This window comes from Arvicanthis niloticus, chromosome 14, assembly GCF_011762505.2.
Source record: "Arvicanthis niloticus isolate mArvNil1 chromosome 14, mArvNil1.pat.X, whole genome shotgun sequence".
Classification (NCBI taxonomy): domain Eukaryota; kingdom Metazoa; phylum Chordata; class Mammalia; order Rodentia; family Muridae; genus Arvicanthis; species Arvicanthis niloticus.
The window spans coordinates 17908855-17931385 of record NC_047671.1 but is presented as its reverse complement, the minus strand read 5'-3'; the positions used below and the strand labels follow the sequence as shown (position 1 = coordinate 17931385).

Sequence of the window (22531 nt, the reverse complement as noted above, 5' to 3'; positions counted from 1 at the left end):
ACCTTAATTGTAATAGCCAAATAGAGGAAAGTATGGTATTTTGGGCATGATGTCAACTACACAGTCGACAGAGAAAACTGGGTAAACAGGATGAAAAATAATTTTAATTGTTCATCAGGAGAAACTTTCAAGTGATATAAAGCAAAACAATAAAGCACTATTGAGGAAAGCTTTAAAATTTTATATCTGATAAAAGAATAATATCCAAACATTCAACAACAAAAGAGAAGAATGATTCAAAGATATAAAAGTGGTTGAGTATTTTTCTCCAAAGACATAAAAATGTGAATGAATACTACATAATAAAGTACTCAGAATTACTAATATCTGAGGATCTTAAACCCTAACTCTAAGAAAACCTATATAGTGAACTTACATTTTTATGGTTTATATTTGAAAAGATAGTAAGTGTTCACAAACAGTAGCAAAATTGGATTTCAACTTTGGTGGCAATGTGAACTACAATATTTGCAATGGAAAACAGAATATTGCTATTAAATTTTTAAAAAGAATTTTCTTTATGTGATAGAACAATTCCATTTATGACTGTAGAGCCCACAGAGTCAAGCAGAGTTTCAAATATGTATGTGCGCCCATGGTTTTACAGCAGTATTTACAGTAGCTAAAGCTTGGAGAATTCAGTTCAACATTAAAAAGTAAGAAAATAATGACATATGGTGCCATGCAAGCGAATCTTAAAGGTGCCATGCCGCTAAAGATAAACATAAAAGGCAAAATTATATATTTTATCTTAAATGATATTTCATCTTGGAAGTTAAATATTTCACTAGAGAAACACAGAGAATGAGATAAAAGCTGAAAAAGGAAGGAGGGAAGGGATAGAAAATAGGTCTGTGGAAGTATGGACACAGTATGGAAAAAATAACTATAAGAATAAGCATTAATTATACATTTAAAATAACTATAGGAGATGGATTGATGGGCTTACACTAAGTCAAAGATGTTCCAGGAGATGGAAATGATATTTATCCTAATTCAATTATTGCATATTGAGTATACATGTTAGGATACTGTGCCCACAAATATATGTTTGGTTTGTCCTTGAAAAAATAGATACTAAAATAAATAGGAGATGAACCTTGGGACTTTAAGGAAATAACAATGGTGTGAAGTGGTGTGGTGGATTCTAGGGTGAGTGAAGGGTGAGGCCTGGATCAGAGTATGGAACAGGACAGGAATAATGATAGTATTCAATAGTTATCATGATCAACCTACAAAACAGGAAGAGGTGTGAGGTTGGTGCCATGGCAGTTATACAATATGAGGGATGTAATTAAAGTAGCAACTAAACACTTAATAATATACATTATTTTGGGTACCATAATACTGGGAGTATATAGGATCAATCCAAATGATGTTTCTAAACTTTGTGAAATATTCAAACTACCTGTATGCTCCCAATACAGAAGAATAAGCAAAGTGTTGGGAAAGGCTTGAACAAAAATACAGTTCTTCAAGAGAATGCTTTAATTGTTTGGTTATTGTTCAATAATTTTATTTTACTGGGTATTATTTGAAATAGGTTAGCAATACACAGGACAAAGTTTTGTTTTGTTTTTCCTTTGTAAGCCTATACAGTTAATATTATAATGTGATTATGGGATAATTTGGCTCAAAATAAAAATAAAAGAATAGAGAAGTAGAATTAAAGAGATATATTTGAATAATAAAATAGTAATTTCCAAGCTGCACCAAAACATATTTTTCATTGATGACTCTTATAGCATGTATCCATTCTAGGATTCAGGAAAACAAATAGAGGGTGACCTGGGCTTATCGCAAATTTTGTGTGTGTGTGTGTGTGTGTGTGTGTGTGTGTGTGTGTGTGTGTTAAGGCACAAACTGTCATAACAAGGGGAAAATATACCTAAATAGCAGCAATAGAGAACTGACAGCTTATCTACGTGTAATCCAGACATCATTGTGTGATAGTGATATTAATTGTAGCTTCTATTAGTGGGTGAGGCCCCTAATCATCTCTATGGTGGCAAGGAGATAGGACTCAAGTGTCTAGCTGTTTATAGGTTTTACATGGGGGTAAAGGGAGAATTAAAGACTAAAATGTGTCAATACTTAGTAACCCATACTCGCCCTTTTCCAGAAGACTGTGACCTCCTCTTTCACTGCGTGGCTGTTTCTTACAGAAATCCAGGTGGTCAGGTTTATTTGCATTACTGATTGAAAGTGGAACTCAGAAAAGTTCTTCCAGAGAGTTCTTTCCTAAAGGGTGTTACCAGAATGTTTCAAGACAATGGCAACTATTGATACTTAGTATTTTCAGCTCAGGACCTTTATTCACTCTGAAGGAAGGATTCTTTCTCTTTCTTTCTTTCTTTCTTTCTTTCTTTCTTTCTTTCTTTCTTTCTTTCTTTCTTTCTTTCTTTCTTTCTTATAAACCTTCCCAGCACCTACCACAGTCATTGGCATATAGACAAAACTTAAAAGCTATTTACTCAGTTAAGGGAAAAATGTTGGATAAATAAAGGAAACTAAAAGTTTAAAAAAGAAACTCAGAAAAATAAAACACCTTTGCCAACAGCCTATTGCTGAGAGTCAGGATAAAAGTACATCTCTGTAGTTTTCTCTAAGTGATCTGTCCTCAAGAAAGCTTCCATGATGAAGCAAGCCATCTGCCTCAGAGAACTCCCTGCTCAGTAAACTGGAATATAAAATCTGTAATGACTAGAGCTCTGTCAGCAAAGCATTTGTTGTATTTCTTTTGTGGGATGTGAAAAATACTCATGTCGGTCTCATAAATTTCCTGAGCAATCACCCACTGTTCGCTCAGCCTTTTAGATGTCAGGGAAGCCTGTGGTTGACTGATTCTCAAATGAATAATTCTAACAAGAAGGCTCATTTCTACCGTGCTGCGCTCTTGCTTATGATTAGAAATAGTAAGGTTAGCACTTGATTAATGGCTGTTTTAGCAGTGCTCAGGACTAGAACACTCACACATCCCTGGTCTCATCCTTTACCCATCAGCCATAGTGGTTTCTCAACTGATCCTATCCTAAACCATTAAACCTAGCAATGGACTAATGGGGCTACCATCATGCATTTATTTATTATTGCTCACACAGGAAAATAAAAGGAGTTTCATTTTGGTTTGTTTGTCTTGCTTTGTTTTTTATTTATCCTTGAAAAGAGAATTCAGAGTTTGCTAAACAGAGTTTTTTTTTTTTTTTTTTTTTTTTTTAAACCTGGTGGCACAGTGGATGTCTGTACAATGTGGTTTGGCTTTCTATATTTTTTAGAGAAAGTATGTATACAAGTGTGCATATAAGAAAGACAATTTTAAAAGTTCAAAACTTAATGCTTAACCTACATAATTTTTAAGTTAGAAATTGTGTCTGTAGGAAAAGAAGTTGAGAAATCTGGAAAAAGTGAGATGTTATGACATTACTGACATGTGTATCCAAAGAAGAACAAGAAAATAATTTAAGGAAAATATTAAAATATTTCACATATATCACCATCACCATTAATTTTAACTATGTAGAAAGAGTTCAATTGTAAGTTTTCTTTTTTTGTTTACATTTCTTTCTTCTTATTTAGAAAATTTGTGCATATTTCTTGTTTAAACATTACAGCAGAATAAAGTCAGCATTTTCTAGTCAATTTGAACCTCTGTTTTCCCAGAAATAAATAAACTAACAAACAAAACAAAAACCTGAGATGATTTCTCTATAATGATGAAGAAAAATTAATAAGATATGCCAAGTGATTACAAATGATATAGTCTACTTAAGTTTTGCAAGCATCGTTAGTCTGTGATGTCTTAATAGGTGACATCATGTGCCACACAAGTCTGACCTGGATTTCCAGCCTTTGCATAAAGATATTTTTGTAATCTCATATGTTCCTATAGGGAGATAGTGGCTGAGGCAGGATAGCCTCTGAATCCTCTTGGGTCAGTTACTGTGGTATGCACAGAAGAGAAGGGACCCTTGTCTCACACAAAGTAGAAAAGCAAGAAATGACACCGGAAAGCTATTCTCCGACCTCCATGCATAGGGCATGTCATACAGATGAGAATGGACTCCTGAAAGCTGTTCTATGTCTTCCATGTGTAGCTCATGTTACATACATGCCCGAACCCACTCATGGAAACAAGCACACACTCATACAATATGCGTAGACTTCAAGTTTTTAATCATTATCTTTAATTTGGCGGCATGGATGTGAAGAACAAGAAGCTGTTGCATGTTGTCTATTTGCTCTAGCTAGAACTTCAAGTACTATATTGAATAGATAGGGAGAGCGTGGCAGCCTTCTCTGGTCAATGTTTTTAGTGAGATTGTTTCAAGTTTTTCTCCATTTAGTTTGATGTTGGCTACTGCTTTTTTATGTTTACATATGGGCCTATTATTTCCATAATCAAAATAATTAAAGAAATTAGCACTTAGATAATGAAGTATTCATAAGTATGAAATATTGTGTTAGAAAAAGACAGCAATGTAGAAAGAGGTAGGGTCAATTATATAATAAAAATTGGTAAGTTTCTGTTTCAAATCTGCAACTTCTCCTTTCCATACTATAATTCTGCTTTATACTATTAGAGTATTTATTAATTTCTGCTCAGACATGACTAATTGGTATGCAATCCTTGTCAATAACATTATCATGTGGATAAATCCCCTTTCCTCTTCAGGGTAAAATCCTTAGCTTTCTATACTTCTACAAGATTTTGTTTACTTTGTTCTAATTGAGCTGTATTCTCAGGACAACAGTCTCTGTACGGCAACCACTGTGTTTTATTCATGTTTTTTTCCCTTTTTATTTCTTTTGAGAAACCAAAAATCTTCCAACAATAAAATAAGGCTGGTGTAAATTCTGTATTCATTTCCTGGCATGAGTGAGTTTTCTGGGATTTAACTGAAAAGATGAAGTTGACCAACTGAAAGAAAGTTCTTCTAGACGGCTGAGGTAACATCTCTGCTGAAAGTCTTAATGGCTGCTTCCCATCATCTTATCACCTAGACCCCACCATGTCTTGGCATTCTCAGGCTGTCCTACTTTAGGAAGTGGGAGGTACTTGACATAGAATTCATTTTTCGAACTTTAGGATACTGAGTGGAAAATTAATGTAGTATTGAAAGTTACAATTATACTATGAAAACGACAGAGTTTGTTCTCTTGAAGTTTAGAGGGTCAAATGTCTATTATCTGAGCACTAACTGAGCCACATTTCCAGGGCAGAACTCCTCCTCACTCACTGTTTGGGTTCTGGTGGGTTCAGTGTTCTAGGTCACTACATCACACCAGTCTCCCATTGGTCTTCACCTTGTTTCCTCTGCTGGCTTGCCATTGGGTGCCTCCTCTTGGTGTTCACCTCATTTGTTCTGCTGTTTCCTTGCCACTGTGTGTCTTCGGGATGGATGCTATCATGCAGTTTATAACTTCCTGAGCAATGTAGTGTGATCTTGCTAAACATTCTTAACATGAATCCATTAGTGAAGGCTGTTTTTCAGCAAGCGGTCACATTTCCAGGGTTTAAAAGTTAAGAGATGTATCTCCACTAAATTCTTTCTTCTAAGAAAATTTATATTGGACATTAAGCATTTGGTGTTGTAGATGAATTAGATGGTTCAGAACAAGTTTATTCCAACAAGGTAGTCAAATATGTGGTTAATGAAAAAAGTATCCTTATTACGTGGATAAAATTCTAAGAAATATATTGTATTTCTATGTATTGTTAATATTTTGGATAAACAGTCACCTCAAATATTTTATAATCTTATAAAATGTAAGAGTGATTTATAAGACTATTCTATCTAATTGAAGAATATCTTAGAACAGATAACTTATATGTTCCAAGATTTATAGTGATAGAACTACTTAGAGTAATAGGTTCTATTACATTATTGTCTTTTTCAGCCTTACAACTTGTCTGTATATTGTGTTTTATATTTGTACATTTGTACAGTAAAATATTGATAAATCAAACATACTAATAAAGCATTTATACCTCAGAAATGAAAGGTTGCTAGATAAATAATCCAAAAGTATGTACTATAACCTTTACTTGAATGTTTAAAAATTCTGAACTACACAAAGCTCACTTCCATAAATTGTGTTCCCATATACAACACCATTCAAATAATTAAACATGTAGGCATGGCTTATCTTAAGAGAATGGCAAGATACATACAATCTGGTAGCCAGGGGTAAAGAAAATAGTGTACTGGCGAAAACAAATGGGGCAAATCTGGATTCAGAATAGCATGCATTTGAGTAGAACTCTCCAAAATAAATGCAATCAGAAGTTTAAAATGTGTGTTTTTAAAGTAACACAAGCCTTTGGGAAGTTCTAGAATTATAACAAGTAATTTAAATAAAATAAATACACTGTAAGGCACAATTCTTCACAGTGGTAACTATATTTAATTAAATAATCATATGATAGTTTTCATTTCCCTGATTCAGACTTTGGAACAGACACCATGAAGAGGAGAAATTGCAAATTAACTCAATGATTCATTTTGTTAGTTAAGTTTTTGGTTTGACTGTTTGTTTTTGTCAATTTGTAGAAAGCTCAGGTTGCCTGGGAAAAGGGAAACATAACTGAGAGAAAACATCCATCACATTGGTCTGTAAATAAATCTGGGCTCATTTTCTTGATTAATAATTGATCTAGAAGGGCCTAACCCACTGTGTTCACTGCTGTCAATGGGTTGTATAAAAAAACAATAATTACATTGACTAAGACATACGGACTAAGCCAGTAAGCAGTACCTCCACCCACTTGTCTTTGCTTTACTTCCTGCCAAGCTTTTTACCTTGTGTTCCTTTCTTGGTTGTCTTCAGTGGACTGTGATCAAGGCATGTAAGCCAAAAAATGGTTAAATACAGTGGCTTTTGGTTATGGTCTTTATCATGTTAACAGAAAGTGAAGTTATGCAATCCCAGTGCTATAGTAACAATGATGATATCCTAGCAATAAATTATTCATTAAACTCCCCTGAACCAATATAGGCCTTTGGTTGCCTCCTGAAAGTTGGAGGTAAATCTCTGTTGCTGATGACACACAAACTTTTGATATAGGACTCTATAAATTAGAGCTGTGTCCTTACTCCCAACCCACTTCCTCAAGGACTAGCTTTCATAGTACTAGAAGGTACTATGCAGATTCCAAAGAAAGAACACAATCAGTAGTCCTCCTCAGCAGTGATGCCTGTGTACTAATACCAGCATAGCAAGATGTTCCTGACAGTACAATCTTGACAGTTAACTTACAACCTCTGATATATGGGAGAAGCTTTATCTGGTACTGTAAACTTAACCAATCACCCATAATTATTGAGGCTATGGATCTCATGTTAGATCATTCTCCTTTCAATTTCTTATACCAATTTTCAATACCTAGATTTATCCCTACCTATAAGTGTAGTACTAAACCCTCATTAAAGCTTCTTTCTACAGCATACAGAGACCATTACAAAAATAAACAACTGGTCAAACTGTTTAGAACAACAAACTTTTAGGTACCCAGATTAATGGACACATTTACAACCCAAAACAATATGAGATGGTTTGTATATGCTTGGGCCAAAGAGTGGCTCTATTAAGGGTTGTGGCCTTTTTAGAATAGGTATGTCACTGTGGACATGGGCTTTAATACCCTGGTCCAAGCTGCCTAGAAGTCAGTCTTCCACTAGCAACCTTCAGATGAAGATGTAGAACTCTCAGCTCTAAATCTATCAGGCCTGCCTGAATGCTGCCTTAATGAAAATGGACTGAACCACTGAACCTGTAAGCCAGCCCCAATTAAATGTTCCTTTTTAAGGCTTGCCTCAGTCATGGTGTCTGTTCACAGCAATAAAAACTTAACCAAGACACCCTACACCTAAGGTTTAGGGAATGTCTCAGAAGAAGAAGGAGAAAGATTGTAAGTGCCATAGGACCAGAAAGACTTTTACAAATTTGGATCTTGTAAATATGACAGGAAAGCTACACCCATGAATCTCAACACTATGCCTGCCAAACAAGACCTTTAACAATAACAACAGCAGTTAGCATACCAAAGAAGATAAGGGAAACTTCTGGAAACCAGTTCTAGATGAAAAGTTGCAAGAATTAATGACTGCCAAAAGGAAGAATTTGTTTTCTCCAGGGATGAGTATACCTGCAAATTAATTGGATTATCCAATACAAAGTTGTGATCCTTAAAATATACAAGAAAAACAACTATAAACTTATTTGGCAAATCTCTCTCTATCTCCCCTCTCTCTTTATCTGTCACTGAATATATAGCAACTCTATGAATCTGAGAAAAATAGGGGGAAAGGGGAGATTGGATTAAGGAGACAGAGAGGAAAATTATGTAATAATACTTTAATTAAAATAAGATAAAAATTTCACTAAATAGCTAGCCCATGTAATAATAACAGTTATGGTGTGGGAGAGCTTAACTCCTGACCCCAGATCCCATTGTTTTTGAAGATTTATAATTTTTAAATATTTATATAAAATACAAAAATTATATTTATAAAATAGCTAGATATAGTTGAGCATATTTTCAACCGAGCACTTAATAGTTTGGTGTAGCCCAGAAGGTAAAGTCATGTTTCATAGAAATAAGTGGTAAAGATTCAGTGAAAGTTCTCCTTACTAATATATTTTACTTAATCACTACAACACAAAGGTAATTATCAAATATGCATCACGAGGTCTAGAATAGCTGTGGAATAAAAAAGTATTCCAAACATCTCAAGGGTTACAATTTTCAACCTTCTCCAACGAGTTCTCACAATCTCTCTCTATCCATTATTCCTGCAATATCTTTGTAAGAACTTGTGTTCATGGTTCAACAGGTTTATTCACTAGACCTTGGGCTTTCCTTGTTTTTCCTTGACTGCACAGTGCTAGACATCTTATTTCACGTTTTTTACCAGGAGAATGAGTTTGACCCAGACTTTTACTTAAAACTTTCCTGCTTTCATCATGAATAAAATTCTTCTAACAATCTCATATCAAAGTCATATTTCAAATTACAAATGCACAAAGAAGAAAATGTATAAAGTGTGGTGTTTCCTTTACTCATTGCAATATATATATATATATATATATATATATATATATTCAATTGAAGAGATATGAATTTAGAAGCCTGAACTATGCCAGATAGCAGGATGTGTTTCATTCCTTAGTATTCACCACTGTCTTCTGTATGGTGCCAATCCTTAATACCATTCAGTATATAATTTTATATAATCAGTTTGGCAAAATATGATAAACATTTATGCATTCAGTATATAATTTTATATAATCAGTTTGGCAAAATATGATAAACATTTATCTTTTAGCACTCATCTTCCTCCCAATTAGTAAATAGTCTGCATGTGAGGAAGATGACCCATTTAGTGATTGATTAATCTTTAACAAATATAAAATAAAAGTCTTAAAATGAAACTGAATCAAATAATAATGTTATTTATTTATTTTATCTTTAAAATAACAGCATTGGAATGCACTAAGTTTAGTATGACAAGACCTTTGAATTTTAAAGAAGATAGCAATATATATAATTAGATTCCATATTCCTCCCCCATAGAGAATGTAAAAATTAGGGATATGTTTTAATGTCAGGGAGACACAATAAGAATACAGAAAAGAAGCAAATAAATTATTGATGTTAATGTGAAAATGAGCAATGATTTCCTGTGTAAATAAAAGTTATAAGATCATAATAAAATGAGGCGCCTTTCTTTGAATCTGTTTTCCACGGCTTCAATACATGCCTTTCCAATGGTCTGCTGTGATCTCACAATCTACAATAGCACTTTCTATTGCAGACCTGAAAATCCATTTTGAATATGAAATTTAAGGATAAATAAGTAGGAAAATATTCCCTCCTTCTTGCTTTCTCTACCATGAAATGACTTATTTTTATTGAGCCTCTAGAGTCACAATTTTATACTTCAGGTTAAAATTTTTTTCCATAATTATTCTTACACTCTTTTTCAAAACTACAAAGCAGAATTTTGTTAACCAACACCTATAATGTACCACATTTCAAAATAATAAGATGTCCACTCCATGGTGCTCATTCATTTTTTATTCATGTATGTTGACTAGTAGTCTTGAGACTACTAAAGTGAATTGATTTTTCTTATTTAAAATGTTTGCATGTCATAAACTCAAAACTTTTATATTATATGCATGAAGAATTTTTTTGATGGAAGCATGCTGAGCTTAAGGTGTAATTTATACTGAGCTCAGTGAGCTTCAAATGCACTCTGGGAGTTATAAAGGTTCATATCTCCACAGGCTAAAAGACCCGTTTCTAAGAGCATTCAAGTTAAATTTACTCCTGAAAAATGCAATATGACAGGATTCATTCTTGATGAGATTAATGGTAGATACCAAGAGATAAGTATAATATACCTGGCCTCCAGTATTTTTGAAAGGCTGAAAATTTTGGTACACTGATATAATAAGAAGCTGATTTAACCATTATTTTAAGGCTCCCATTTCTAATGAAATGAACCTACAGAGACTGGATTTACTCTTCAATTTAGTTTAAATAAGTATATATTTAACAGTTTTGTGACACTGGCTACTGAGCCATGCAGATCTATGACTTCTGGGAGAGAAGAAATCACACAAGCATTCGAATCCCCTATCTTTGGCCTGGAGATTACAGACTGCAAAAAAGGGAGAAAAACTAGAAAGTATCTGGAGATTTTTGTCAACAGAGTCCACCCACAGAGCAGCTTGTGCGGACCAAAGCAGCCAGGGGTGGGGGGAAGTACAAAGAGATGGGATGTATGCTGGAAGGCCCTAAGTGGTTTATTTATCTTTAGACCTCATCTGAATTGTTTCCAGCCACTACATGAGGAAGCTGCATAAGGCTGGGAAATAAACCACACAATGGGAACAAAAGTAAAATTCTTAGTGCTCTCAGAATCTGAGGCACAGGGCTCTCCATAACCTGATGGGAATCAGGAAGTCATGGGAATTTAGTTTCATGATGTTAGACACTAACCATTTAAGACAGGAAGGTAGGGAATAGAATGGGCTTGGCTTCCCATGTAGTTGCATCGTAGAAACAAATTTAAGGATATTAGAAAACAACATCAATATCTTTAACATCCAAAACATCACACACACACACACACACACACACACACACACACACACCACACACACACACACCACACACACACACCACACACACACACACACACAACACACACACACACACACACACACACACACACACCACACACACACACCACACACACACACCACACACACACACACACACACCACACACACACACACCACACACACACACCACACACACACACACACACCACACACACACACACACACACACCACACACACACACACCACACACACATACCACACACACACACACACACACCACACACACACACACCACACACACACACCACACACACACACACCACACACACACACCACACACACACAACACACACACACACACACACACCACACACACACACCACGCACACACACCACACACACCACACACACACACACACACACACACACACACACACACACGTTTTAGGATCTTACATAATTGGCAAGACTTAACAAAAGGAACTCATTGTGAGGATGAGTTAATAAAAAGAGGCTTTGAAAATGTGCAGAAAAACTAATTTGGGAAGAACACTACTAAAAGCATAGTGCATGTTACACACACTGAAGAATGCTGAAGTCTCAGCAAACATAGAGAAATGCAAAGAATGAAAATACCCTTTGCAGAAGCCATGTACCGTATATTGAACATTGATGAGGTTAGGTAGGATACCCAGTCAGTAAAGTAACGAAAACAACAAAAACCCTCCCTGGATTTAAACACAATGGAAAAACTGCCCCAGATAACACAGATATAAAAACACTAAAACCAAAAAGCAGAAATATAGAAGATGAATAAAGTATCTTAGAGCACTGTAATATTCATGTAGTATTCATGACGAGAAGTCACTTGAAACAGGAAAAAATATTATTTGAGAATAATTGATAATATTGACAATATTTTCGTATTTAATGAAATCTCTGAGCACATATATATGTACACCTAGGTCACATATAAAATCAATAAAGAGTAGAACAACCTTCTAAGCTAAGAGAAAACCTAACCCACATAGTATGTACAATGGTGCAAGAATGATTGAATGTCATTTTTTCCCTTGGGTCTATGCCAGTTTAGAAAGTAACAGATTAATATCCTTTATCTCTTACAATAAGGAACCCTCTATGTATCAAAATGCGTATATTTATAAGGTAGAAAACAGAAAAAACTTATGTGTGAGGAGCAGTATGTCAACACTGACATATAATCATATTTATTATTAGTAGTAGTATTAATATCAAAATATATATTAGAATTGTCATGGTAATGTAGGATGGTTTAGAGATAGAAAATAGGGTAATTCACCAGAAAGAAAGTATAATCCTAAACAATTAAGCATCTGATGCCATCTTAATTTCAAAAATACATGGACTAGAACTTGATAGAGCTGAAAGGGAAAAATGCTTGAAAAAATGCTTGAATTTACTGGTATAACTGCTTGATAAAGCAAAATGCCCCAGTCTTTTACTTTAGCTTTTTGTTTTATTTTTCTCAGAGTTATCCCTAAGGATAGCCCATGAGATAAAAATACTATTTCTTTATGTCTAAGCTCTAGCACTCATTCAAAAATAAATAAAATAAAACCTATGCTACCTGATAAGAATGTTTAGGACTAACAACTTATGTTACTATATTATATTTTTCTTGGTGAACTGGCAGGTTTTAATCTCCTAGAAAAACCTTGAGTTTTCATGTGGAAAGTGTCTCTTCACACAATATGTCAGTATTTGACCTTTTATGTCTCTCTATACTAGAAGCCAGGTCTTTATTATGATCTACATCTAGTATACTGATAAACACTGATTATAATTTTATTTACTTATAAGTATGAATAATCTTAAACAATAGTCATAAATATATGAAAATATATTAAATTTAATTTAAATATACACTTTTACATGTATATTTTGTTATATATATATTATATTATATATATTTAAATTAAGAGCAACTGACTTTCCTTATTCAATTGTATCTTTCTTTCTTTTCCTTCTTTTTGAGAACCAGGGTGATACCTGCTATTGGAAAAGATGAAGAAATAAATTGTTGATAGTTTCACAGACCTTGGCAAAAAATACACTGAACATCTATCTAGCTGTCTGTAAACATTGAACAGTAAGGAGGCTTTAGGAGAGGATCGGAATTGTTTTAACCAAAATAAGACATTTTCTAGAAAACTGCACAAGATGTGAGAAACATTTTTATTGTTTGAATACTTGAACCTAAACTTGGAGGAAGAATGAACTACTGAGTCTTTTATAGGGTCCTAAGTGGAGGAGAGAATTAACCATTTATTTCTTTGTGTGGAAAATGGATATATATATATATATATGTATATGTATATGTATATGTATATGTATATATATATATATATATATATATATATATATATATATATGGAGAGAGGGAGGAGAGAAAGAGGGAAATTTTGTTCCAATGAGATGATCTTTTCTCCTCTTGTTCAATAATAGTATTCATCTTTTGTAATGTATTTTTCCAAATAGCTTTAAAAATTTACCAGGTATAAGACAATGTACCTGCTTTGGCCCTTGGAGAGCAGAGAGTGAGAAAGGAGTTACAAATAGACTGAATGCATTATTAATGAATCATGGTGCAAGCTGTCCTTAAAGACTGCCTGAGAATGCCTATACATTTAGAAGACTAACCTGAAAAAAGATAATAGCCTTTGTACTTGTTGTATTCAGAGGAATGATCTTATGGCCTGACATTTTCTTATCCCTTGTCACTCCTCCCTGGGAGAGGGATGCTCTTGGAGAACAAGTTGAATTCTCTTACCCAGGATATTATAAACAATATGTGATTATATTCAAAATAGTGACTTTATATTTTAGTCTTTTACATGAAATAAAAGTTACTGTATTGTATTTTATTAATGACATTTAATTTCAGTAATCAATGAACTTAATAATATTATGTATTTTCTATATCTGAGGTAAAATGACTTAAACTCAACTTAAAAAAACATTAGTCTACTACAAACCTACAAGTAATACACAAAATTATGCCTTAACCACACATATTTTAATTAAAATTGATATGGTTCCATGGTTATTATTTCAACTAGGGTGCATTGTGGGTTAGGCATACTGTTTTTACTAGAAGAGACACTTACTATGAAACTCTAAACAACCCAAGGAGCAATAAGAAAATATAATACTAACGAGAAAATGCTTGAAATAACTCATTCTGAGGCCAGTAAACATTAACAAATTGAAAATAGAAAAAGAGAATGCAAGAGCATTGTTGGCAAGTATAGCCACCAAATATAAAACCAAAAATTAAATAAATACTATTGAATTAAAAGTAATCATACAATAAAGGGATAATAATGTACATAACTTTATACGAGAAATTCAGGTTTAGTTTCCCTTCAAAAATGAATTTAATTTGTCATACTAAAAATAAAATTGTGTCATTCTAAGAGGGAAAACCCACTTTACCAGCATTCTAAAAATGTGTCACTAAAATTGCCTGAAAGCTAAGAAATGTGTAGCCTTTTGTAAATGTCAGATAAATGACATATTTAAGAATCCAGGACCAATTTCATGGCAAATACTGAAAATTTCCCCAAGATTAGAAATTAGCCAAAAATGCTTGCATCTGGTACTTTGATTCACAGTTCACTGATCTTATGACTATTTCAATAAAGCAGGAGATTTCAGAAACTATACGGCTAAGTGCTTTTTCATGTCTCTCTATTGCTTAAGTAGGAAATTCCATAGCATCTACAGAGTTAATAGAATGGGTGAATCAAACAGGTACAGGATATACAGTTAATGTTATGAAACTTATGCTTTCATACTAAACATCCAAAACAAATGTAAAATACAATTCCACTTAAAAGATTTTCCAAAATGTATTTTGGAGGAATAAGTCCAACAAAAGCATTTAATATCTTTCTAATATTCAAAACATAATGGAAGAGATTTTTAAAAAGATTATACATTAGGTATCAGTTAATTTTTTAAATTCAGAAATAAATACTTTAAGTATATAGCTTATTATATACCAATAAGTACATATATACGCATATAAGAAATGTATATAGTTCTTTACAAAATATGGAGGTCTAATATAATTAAACTCAAATCATGCAGATCTCATTATGAATGTATATTACACCTGGCACTACAGTTCCTTATTCAACAAAGTAAAATGTCACTGGGTTAACTATAAATATCTGGTGGAAAAATTGTTAATGAGACTGTTCACTTATTCAAGACATGTTAATCATTTTGATCAGGTAATAGTAAATATTTTTCAAATGATATTATATTTCCAGCCCCAATGTAGGTTATGCATACCTTTATATAAATACTAAATGATTATTAAGCATAAGCAAAATGCTGTTCATAATTTCTCGCTCTCCTCTAAGACAACAGAAGAGTCGTCTGCCAATCATAAAGCAAGCAGTTGTCATGTAGTCTAAAACACAAATTCAGTGCTTGAAGTTATGACTGATGTTATGCATAATTAATAAAGAATTTACTTAATGTTTAATTATGTAACTATTGTGCAGTACTTAAAATTTTCTTTTCTTAAAAATAGAATATGGTAAGGAAATTGTAAACAGAACATTCCATATGAACAAAATCTATTTTCAATAATAGAAAATATGAAATGGAAACTTATCACAAGAAAAATAGATATTAGACAATTTTATGGTTTTAAAACTATAAATATTTGTAGTAATGTGTTTGCATAAATGGTTCTATGATAACTGTTAATGTTTAATGTTGATTAACATTGGGTGTCTGATTGAATTGAGAGATACTTAGTTTATTGCTAAATAATACTTGACTGTGTCTATGAGAGTATTTCTAGACAAGATAAAGGAGAGAAGACAAGTTCAACTGTAGGCAGAAATGTTTAATCAAAGTGGAACCATGTAGAATGAAAGAGACAGGGAGAGAAAGTGGTGCAAGGATGTTTGCTTCCTGCTTCTGTGATGAAGCTGCTCTCCTGATGTTCTTCTAACAGGAATGTGCTCAGTTCCATGAAACTATGATCAACCCTATGTGGCTGGCTGAGGTGTTTTGTTACAGGGACTTACTACTTATTTTAATGCTTAATATTATAATTAATTAATAATTAATGTTTTCATCGCAGAGTCTGTGGACAGACATGAGTCTTTGATCTTTGCGAAAATTACAAGTTGATCCGTGTACCCCCCTTTATATAACCCTAAGCACCCCAATGGAAACCAACAAAATATTCTTTCATTTGATATTTATGTCAACATTTGCATTTTATGATTTTCTTAAAAGTATGCCATGTGTACCATGTGTGTACACATATGTGTGTGTATCTGTTTGTAAGTATATGTGTGCATCTGAGTGTGTGTGTGTGTGTGTTTATGTGTATGGCTGTGTGCTTTTGTGAATGTGTGTATATGTATATAAATTCTCTAACCAAATAAGCTGTAAAATACAAATTCATAAATAAAGTTGAACTCTCATTCGCTCTTATCTTCTATTCATGTCTTTGTTATGGAGTTACACCTTAGCCTTTCTCTTTGTTCTTTAGAACACACCTTAAGAAGATGCTTTTATCTTGATTAAACTTAGGGAAGGCATCAATGTCAATTTCACAATATGGTAAACTTCCACTATTTTTCTCATTTTTTTTTGTAATGAAGAAAATCATTAGGAAAGGACATAGTGCAATCATGTAGCTTTTCTTTCCAGTTTTGCTTGTTTTGCACTGCATTTATTCTTACTGCCAGCAGCTTGTGCATGCTAACCTGCCTTGTCTGGTTAGTGGAATAAAGATGCACTGTCAGAGATGGTGCATTCTGAATAATGGATAACCAAGAGTCCCCTGACACAGGTTTGACGGCCATAAAATATGAGCTCTGTGATTGCCCTTATATTCATACCCTGAAACTGACTGGGGGAATATTATTTCAAATGCCAAGCTAACTCTAATTGTGGCCAGTTTCAGTAGGTGATTCTCTCATTAGTGTTTGGAGCAATTACAGAGAAAATGGATTGGTGCAATTTTATTTCTGCATTGATAGAATCTATTCTTACTACCGCATTTTAGCTATTCAGATTCAAATCAGGCTTCTCATCACAAATGTTCTGTTTGTGAGGGACACTGCAAATGACTAGAACTTCCCACCCCTAATCAAGTTTCATTTCCATAGGGGTCAAAGCATTTCAGTACCAGTAACGTGGATTTAAATCAACAGGTAGAATGAACTTATCTTTTACTTTGTGACAACTACTTAACTTATTGTCATCCTGATATTTTATTTATCATTTCCCTCTGTTAATGATACAAACCCTTAGCACATCATAGAAACTCAACATGAAATGAACTGAAGGTTTATACACACAGCTGACCTTATACAAGAACACAGCAGAAGCATCAGATTCATGTGAAAAATGAAGCCAGCTCTGACAAGAGATTTGGATTATGAAGGAAAGAACCACATACAGAAGAGATTTACTGCCTTGATTGAAAATTCTTATTTTCATCACATGCAACAATCACAACGACATAGCCACAAAGCCTTTTCTACAGATGTTGAAGGCGAACAAGTCACTGTGATTGAACAACTAAGATTTAAAAAAAAAAAGAATTAACAAAAGTCTCCCTTGAAGGTACCATAGAGTTTTAAAATGAATTATCTTGCTTTTACAAGACTATGAATATTAGAGATTTTCAAGACTGGTCACAAGGAGAAAAGTTATTCAATACAGTTTGTATGTGCAATACAAATAATGAGATACTCACAGAATGATTCCTTTCATTAGCGAGCTCTCTAGAGCAGAATGCCCACATTGAATAAAGGGAGGAGAGACAGAATGTGTATACGTGTGTATGAGCATGTATGTGTGTGTTTGTGTGTGTATGTGTGTGTGTGTCTTTGTGTGTGAACAGTAACTTAACTAATCCATGGTACACGTTGAAACCATCATCTAGGAAGCCAAGTATATAAGAAATAAAATTATGGAAAAGAACCCACTTTCCTCTGTTAGTAGAATAAACAAGAGCTACTCACCTAGTCTCTCGATGGAATAGTATCTCTGCTTACTGTCCACACGCACTGTCTCAGCATAAGGGCTACCAACGCCGTAGCCGATGATGTAGCCTCTCACCACAATGTTTGGGTTGAGAGGAGGGGTCCAACTCATGATGATGCAGTTTGTCTGAGGCCTCACATGAAGAGAACTCGGCTGGTCAGGGACTTGGGACTCTAGGATCAAAAGACAGATAATCATCTGCAAGCCTCATTTCAGAGTTAATCAAACAGCAAATATTGCACACAGATGCAATTTATGGTCCAGTTGTTATCCAGAGTACTTCTTTCTTAGCGCCCACTACATTTTCCATGCTTGTTACAGGATTGTGTGTGTGTGTGTGTGTGTGTGTGTGTGTGTGTGTGTGTGTACATGTACTTGAACCCACATATGGATACTACTAGAGGTAGGTATTTGGTGTCTTCCTTTATAGAGTTTTACCATCTTTTGAATGAAAAATGTTCTCACTGAACCCGGTCTTCACTCATTAGACTGGCTGCCCAGACTGCCCAGAGAGCTCTAGATATCTGCCTTGCTCCCTTGTCTTAGCACTGGACTTACAAAGTGTACCTGAGGGCCCAGGTTTTCATTCATGATGGGAATCCAAACTCAGGTCTTCATGCTTGCCTGGCAGAATTCTACTGAACAAAACATCTCTCCTGCCATGTCAATGAATTTTTTTTGAATTTCATCCAACATATTTTGAACATATTCTCCCACACCTAATGTCTTAAACATTATTTCTTTTTGCAGACACATGTAGTATGATGCTTCTTTATTTTAATAGCTTTTTTTTGGTTCTTCATATATTTCTCCTTAAGCATCAGTAATGCATTGAAAAATTAAGGCAAACAAAATATCTGAAAATTTGAGAATATGAAAAAACTGTCTTGTCCAAGAATTAGTTATTCAATTTAAACAAAAATAAAAAAATATCTGTGACAATTTTGTTTTCAGAAATCTTTAGAGTAGGTTGGTTAGATTGCTCAGCTATTGATAGCTTGTATTGTGCCTTTCAAGGAGCACACTTAGGATCCCAGAACCAGGTTTAGGGCTGTCAGTCCCCTGAAATTCAGACATTTTCTTTTTGTTTCAATGAATTCTCACACAAGTGAGCATATTTCCAATCTCCAACATTAAAAAAATAAAAGTTAAATATTTTAACGAGAGTAATTGCTATGGTGAACAAGATAGGGTTTTGAAATGCAGAGCGTGACTAAAAATATATGTGGTCTATTATTTGTTGATGTTGTTAAAATATGGTATTATTAAAGGAAAGAAGACAGCAATCTGGATTGAAGACATATAAGCTCAAGTGTTGGGAAATAGGTTTTCACACCATGTTCTATCATCCACTAGATTCATAGTCCTAATTAAATTGACATGCCAGATAGTGCTGTATTCAAACTAGGAAGTAGCTAAGATTCTAGTCTACACTAGATTCTAGCTATAAGACTGTAAACCTCTACTTCCTCAGATGTATAATGAAGATAAAGTTGGGAACAATTACATAGGGTATTAAAAGACTTAATGAGAAATAATGCGTAAAGATTCTTATTATGATGAGTACCTAAGTTCTCAAGTGATATTGGATATTAGTGAATGTCGACAATACTCTAACATTTTTTAAAAAGAGACAGTATACAGCAATAATGTATTTTACTACTAAATTGACATGATTGTTACATTTTGTTGTAACATGATGATGTTACATCATCACTTTGAAATTTGACTATGGGTATCCCTAAATGATATTGATACTTGTTCAATTAATATAGATATTTATGCAGCATCTCACATGTTTGGAATATAGGTCTTTTTTGCTCTGCTTTGGTTTTATTATTTAGGATTTTATTGCTATGATAAAACACCATGACCAAAAACAACTTGTGGAGAAAAGTGTTTATTTTAGATTATAATTCTCATGGTATACTATATCACTGAGTGTACTCAGAGAATGAAGAGGGCATAAAGAGTATTGATTACTGGTAGTACTTGTTCAGTTTGCCTTCTTGTACATCCTAGGACCACTTGCCCAGGGTTGGCACTGCCTGCCATGAGCATGGATATCCCCACATCAATCTTTAATCAAGAAAATGCCTTACAAGCATAAGCCTTATGGACAACCTTATGGAGGCATTTTCTCAGTTGTAGTTTCCTCTTCTGAGAGTCTAGACTGTTTCAAGTTGACAACAGAACAGGCCATGACAATAGGATATGTCAATATGATAGAATATAGGATAAGGTAGAAATATTAGACATAATCCAAATTCTTTTAATGTATGACATAATGAGAAAAATATATATGTAAAATATAATTACTTATGATAGACATTTTAATTGGATATGTATAGGCAATAAATTATGATAAATATTTTCATAAAATATATATTGGTATGTGGAAAATCAGTTAAGCTCTATGAGAAATTAAAACACATGGCCATTCTGATAAGCTAACAAATATTTCAACATAGTTTCTGTAAATTAACAAGGTACTAAAAAATAGAGTTAGTATGAACCTCATTCAAACAGTAGTATCCTTTATTTTTCCTCTATCTAAAATTATTGAAAGTTAACTCATTAAATAATCTTAAATAATGTGATTATTCAAGGTAACAATAAAGTATATTCCCTTTGTGATTTGATATTACAAGATAAACATATCCCTACACACTAATTTTATTCATATTCTACTTGATATCTGTAATGTTTATAATGAAAGAGTGCTCTTCAAAGTTAGGACAGTAGCTACGATATAAAACTTACTCCAAAAGAGACAAAAGATGTTAGATCAACAGAATTTTCTAAGTATGATTCCAATTTTCTGAAGATGTCCTTTTGTGAGCATGCAGGGACAAGCTATTATTTGTCTTCCATAAAGGAGACTCCTGTACAATATGCAAAAGCATCATAAAAATTATATCCCAAAATATGGATATAAACCTTTATGACAGAAACATAATGTTTACAAAATATTTCTCTAAATAAAGTTGTAAAAAAGATGAAATGAATGGCTTAATATTTTGCAACCTCAATGGTACAGTCTTGTGAGTGTCCTTGAGTTGTGATATATTTCATAATGCATTCTATTTAACACATTTTAAGTTTAAAATAACTATTAAAACAAGACAATATGCCTAATTTTATCTTAAAAAGCTACTGAATGTCATCAAGAATTTCTGCATTTAAGTTTGTGTGTGTGTGTGTGTGTACATTCATGTATATAATCGAGTGTGGGTGTGTGTACATATATAAGCCAGATGCTTACATAAAATGTATTCAAATACAGATTCATTTTTGTTTGAGAAAGGGCCTCTAACTATTCCTGGAGTCACTGTCTCACTAGACAGGCTGTCCAATGTGCTCCAGTGATCCTCATGTCCTACCTCCCCACTACCAGGATCAAGGACTCAGGCTGCCATGCCCATCTTTTTATGTGACTACATGATATCCATTTGTACTGAGCACTGTCATGACTTCAGCATCATCTATTCCAGACCCTGAATTCATTACATTTAAAAAATAAATTATTTACATAACAATATTCAATATATTTTAGAATAAAAGAGATATTAAAAATATTTCTTTAACTATAACTATTACTTCAGGTTTCTGCAAATCATAGAATGAGTTCCCTGTATTCATTATGTTAGACTCCTGAGAGCATAATTAGCAGAGTTATAGGAACACATGGCAATGAGTATTCAACTGGCCCTTCAGGACCTGTTGGGGCTCCTCCTTATCCTCCCTTGAACTGAAATACTTTTAGTCCTGTGTGGACTCCTCAAGATGATGTCATCATTATGAAAAACAAGACTGAAGCTATAAGGGAATGCCCACCATTTCTCCATCTATATATTTCATGGATTTTTTTATTTTAAAAGTCAGTTAAGATTATAAGTATAGAAGAAAGAAATATATCAATGGACAATTAGAAATAGGAAATATAATCCATTATATATGGCCTCTGAATCATAATACCTTAGAAAACAAATTGTCCATAATTCATAACGGCCAATTCATGTATACCTTCTCTCTTTATCTCTCCCTCTCTCTCCCTCCCTCCCTTCCTCCCTCCTCTCTCTCTGTCTCTCTCTCTTTCTGTATGTCGCAGTCTGGATGAGGATGCCAGGTCTCATTATAGATGCTTATGAGTCATGGTGTGGTTGCTGGGAATTGAACTCAGGACCTCTGGAAGAGCAGCCAGTGCTCTTATCCTCAGAGGAATCGCTCCAGCTCCCCACCTACTCTCTTTTTTAGTATAACACAGGAATAATAATTTCCAAGTTATTCATCTGAATGAACTTTCACTTATACATTTTACCTTATGGG

General features: G+C 33.7%; 1 protein-coding gene across 2 annotated transcripts in view; it reads right to left on the bottom strand.

Annotated features, from left to right (window-relative positions):
- Dcc (DCC netrin 1 receptor) overlaps positions 1-22531 on the bottom strand; it is a 1059673-nt gene that overhangs the window by 133113 nt on the left and 904029 nt on the right. For both annotated transcript variants that reach the window (XM_034518676.2, XM_076912482.1), the window contains exon 15: positions 18181-18375. In XM_034518676.2, the coding sequence (XP_034374567.1) occupies positions 18181-18375 (195 nt within the window). The remainder of the gene's footprint in view (positions 1-18180; positions 18376-22531) is intronic.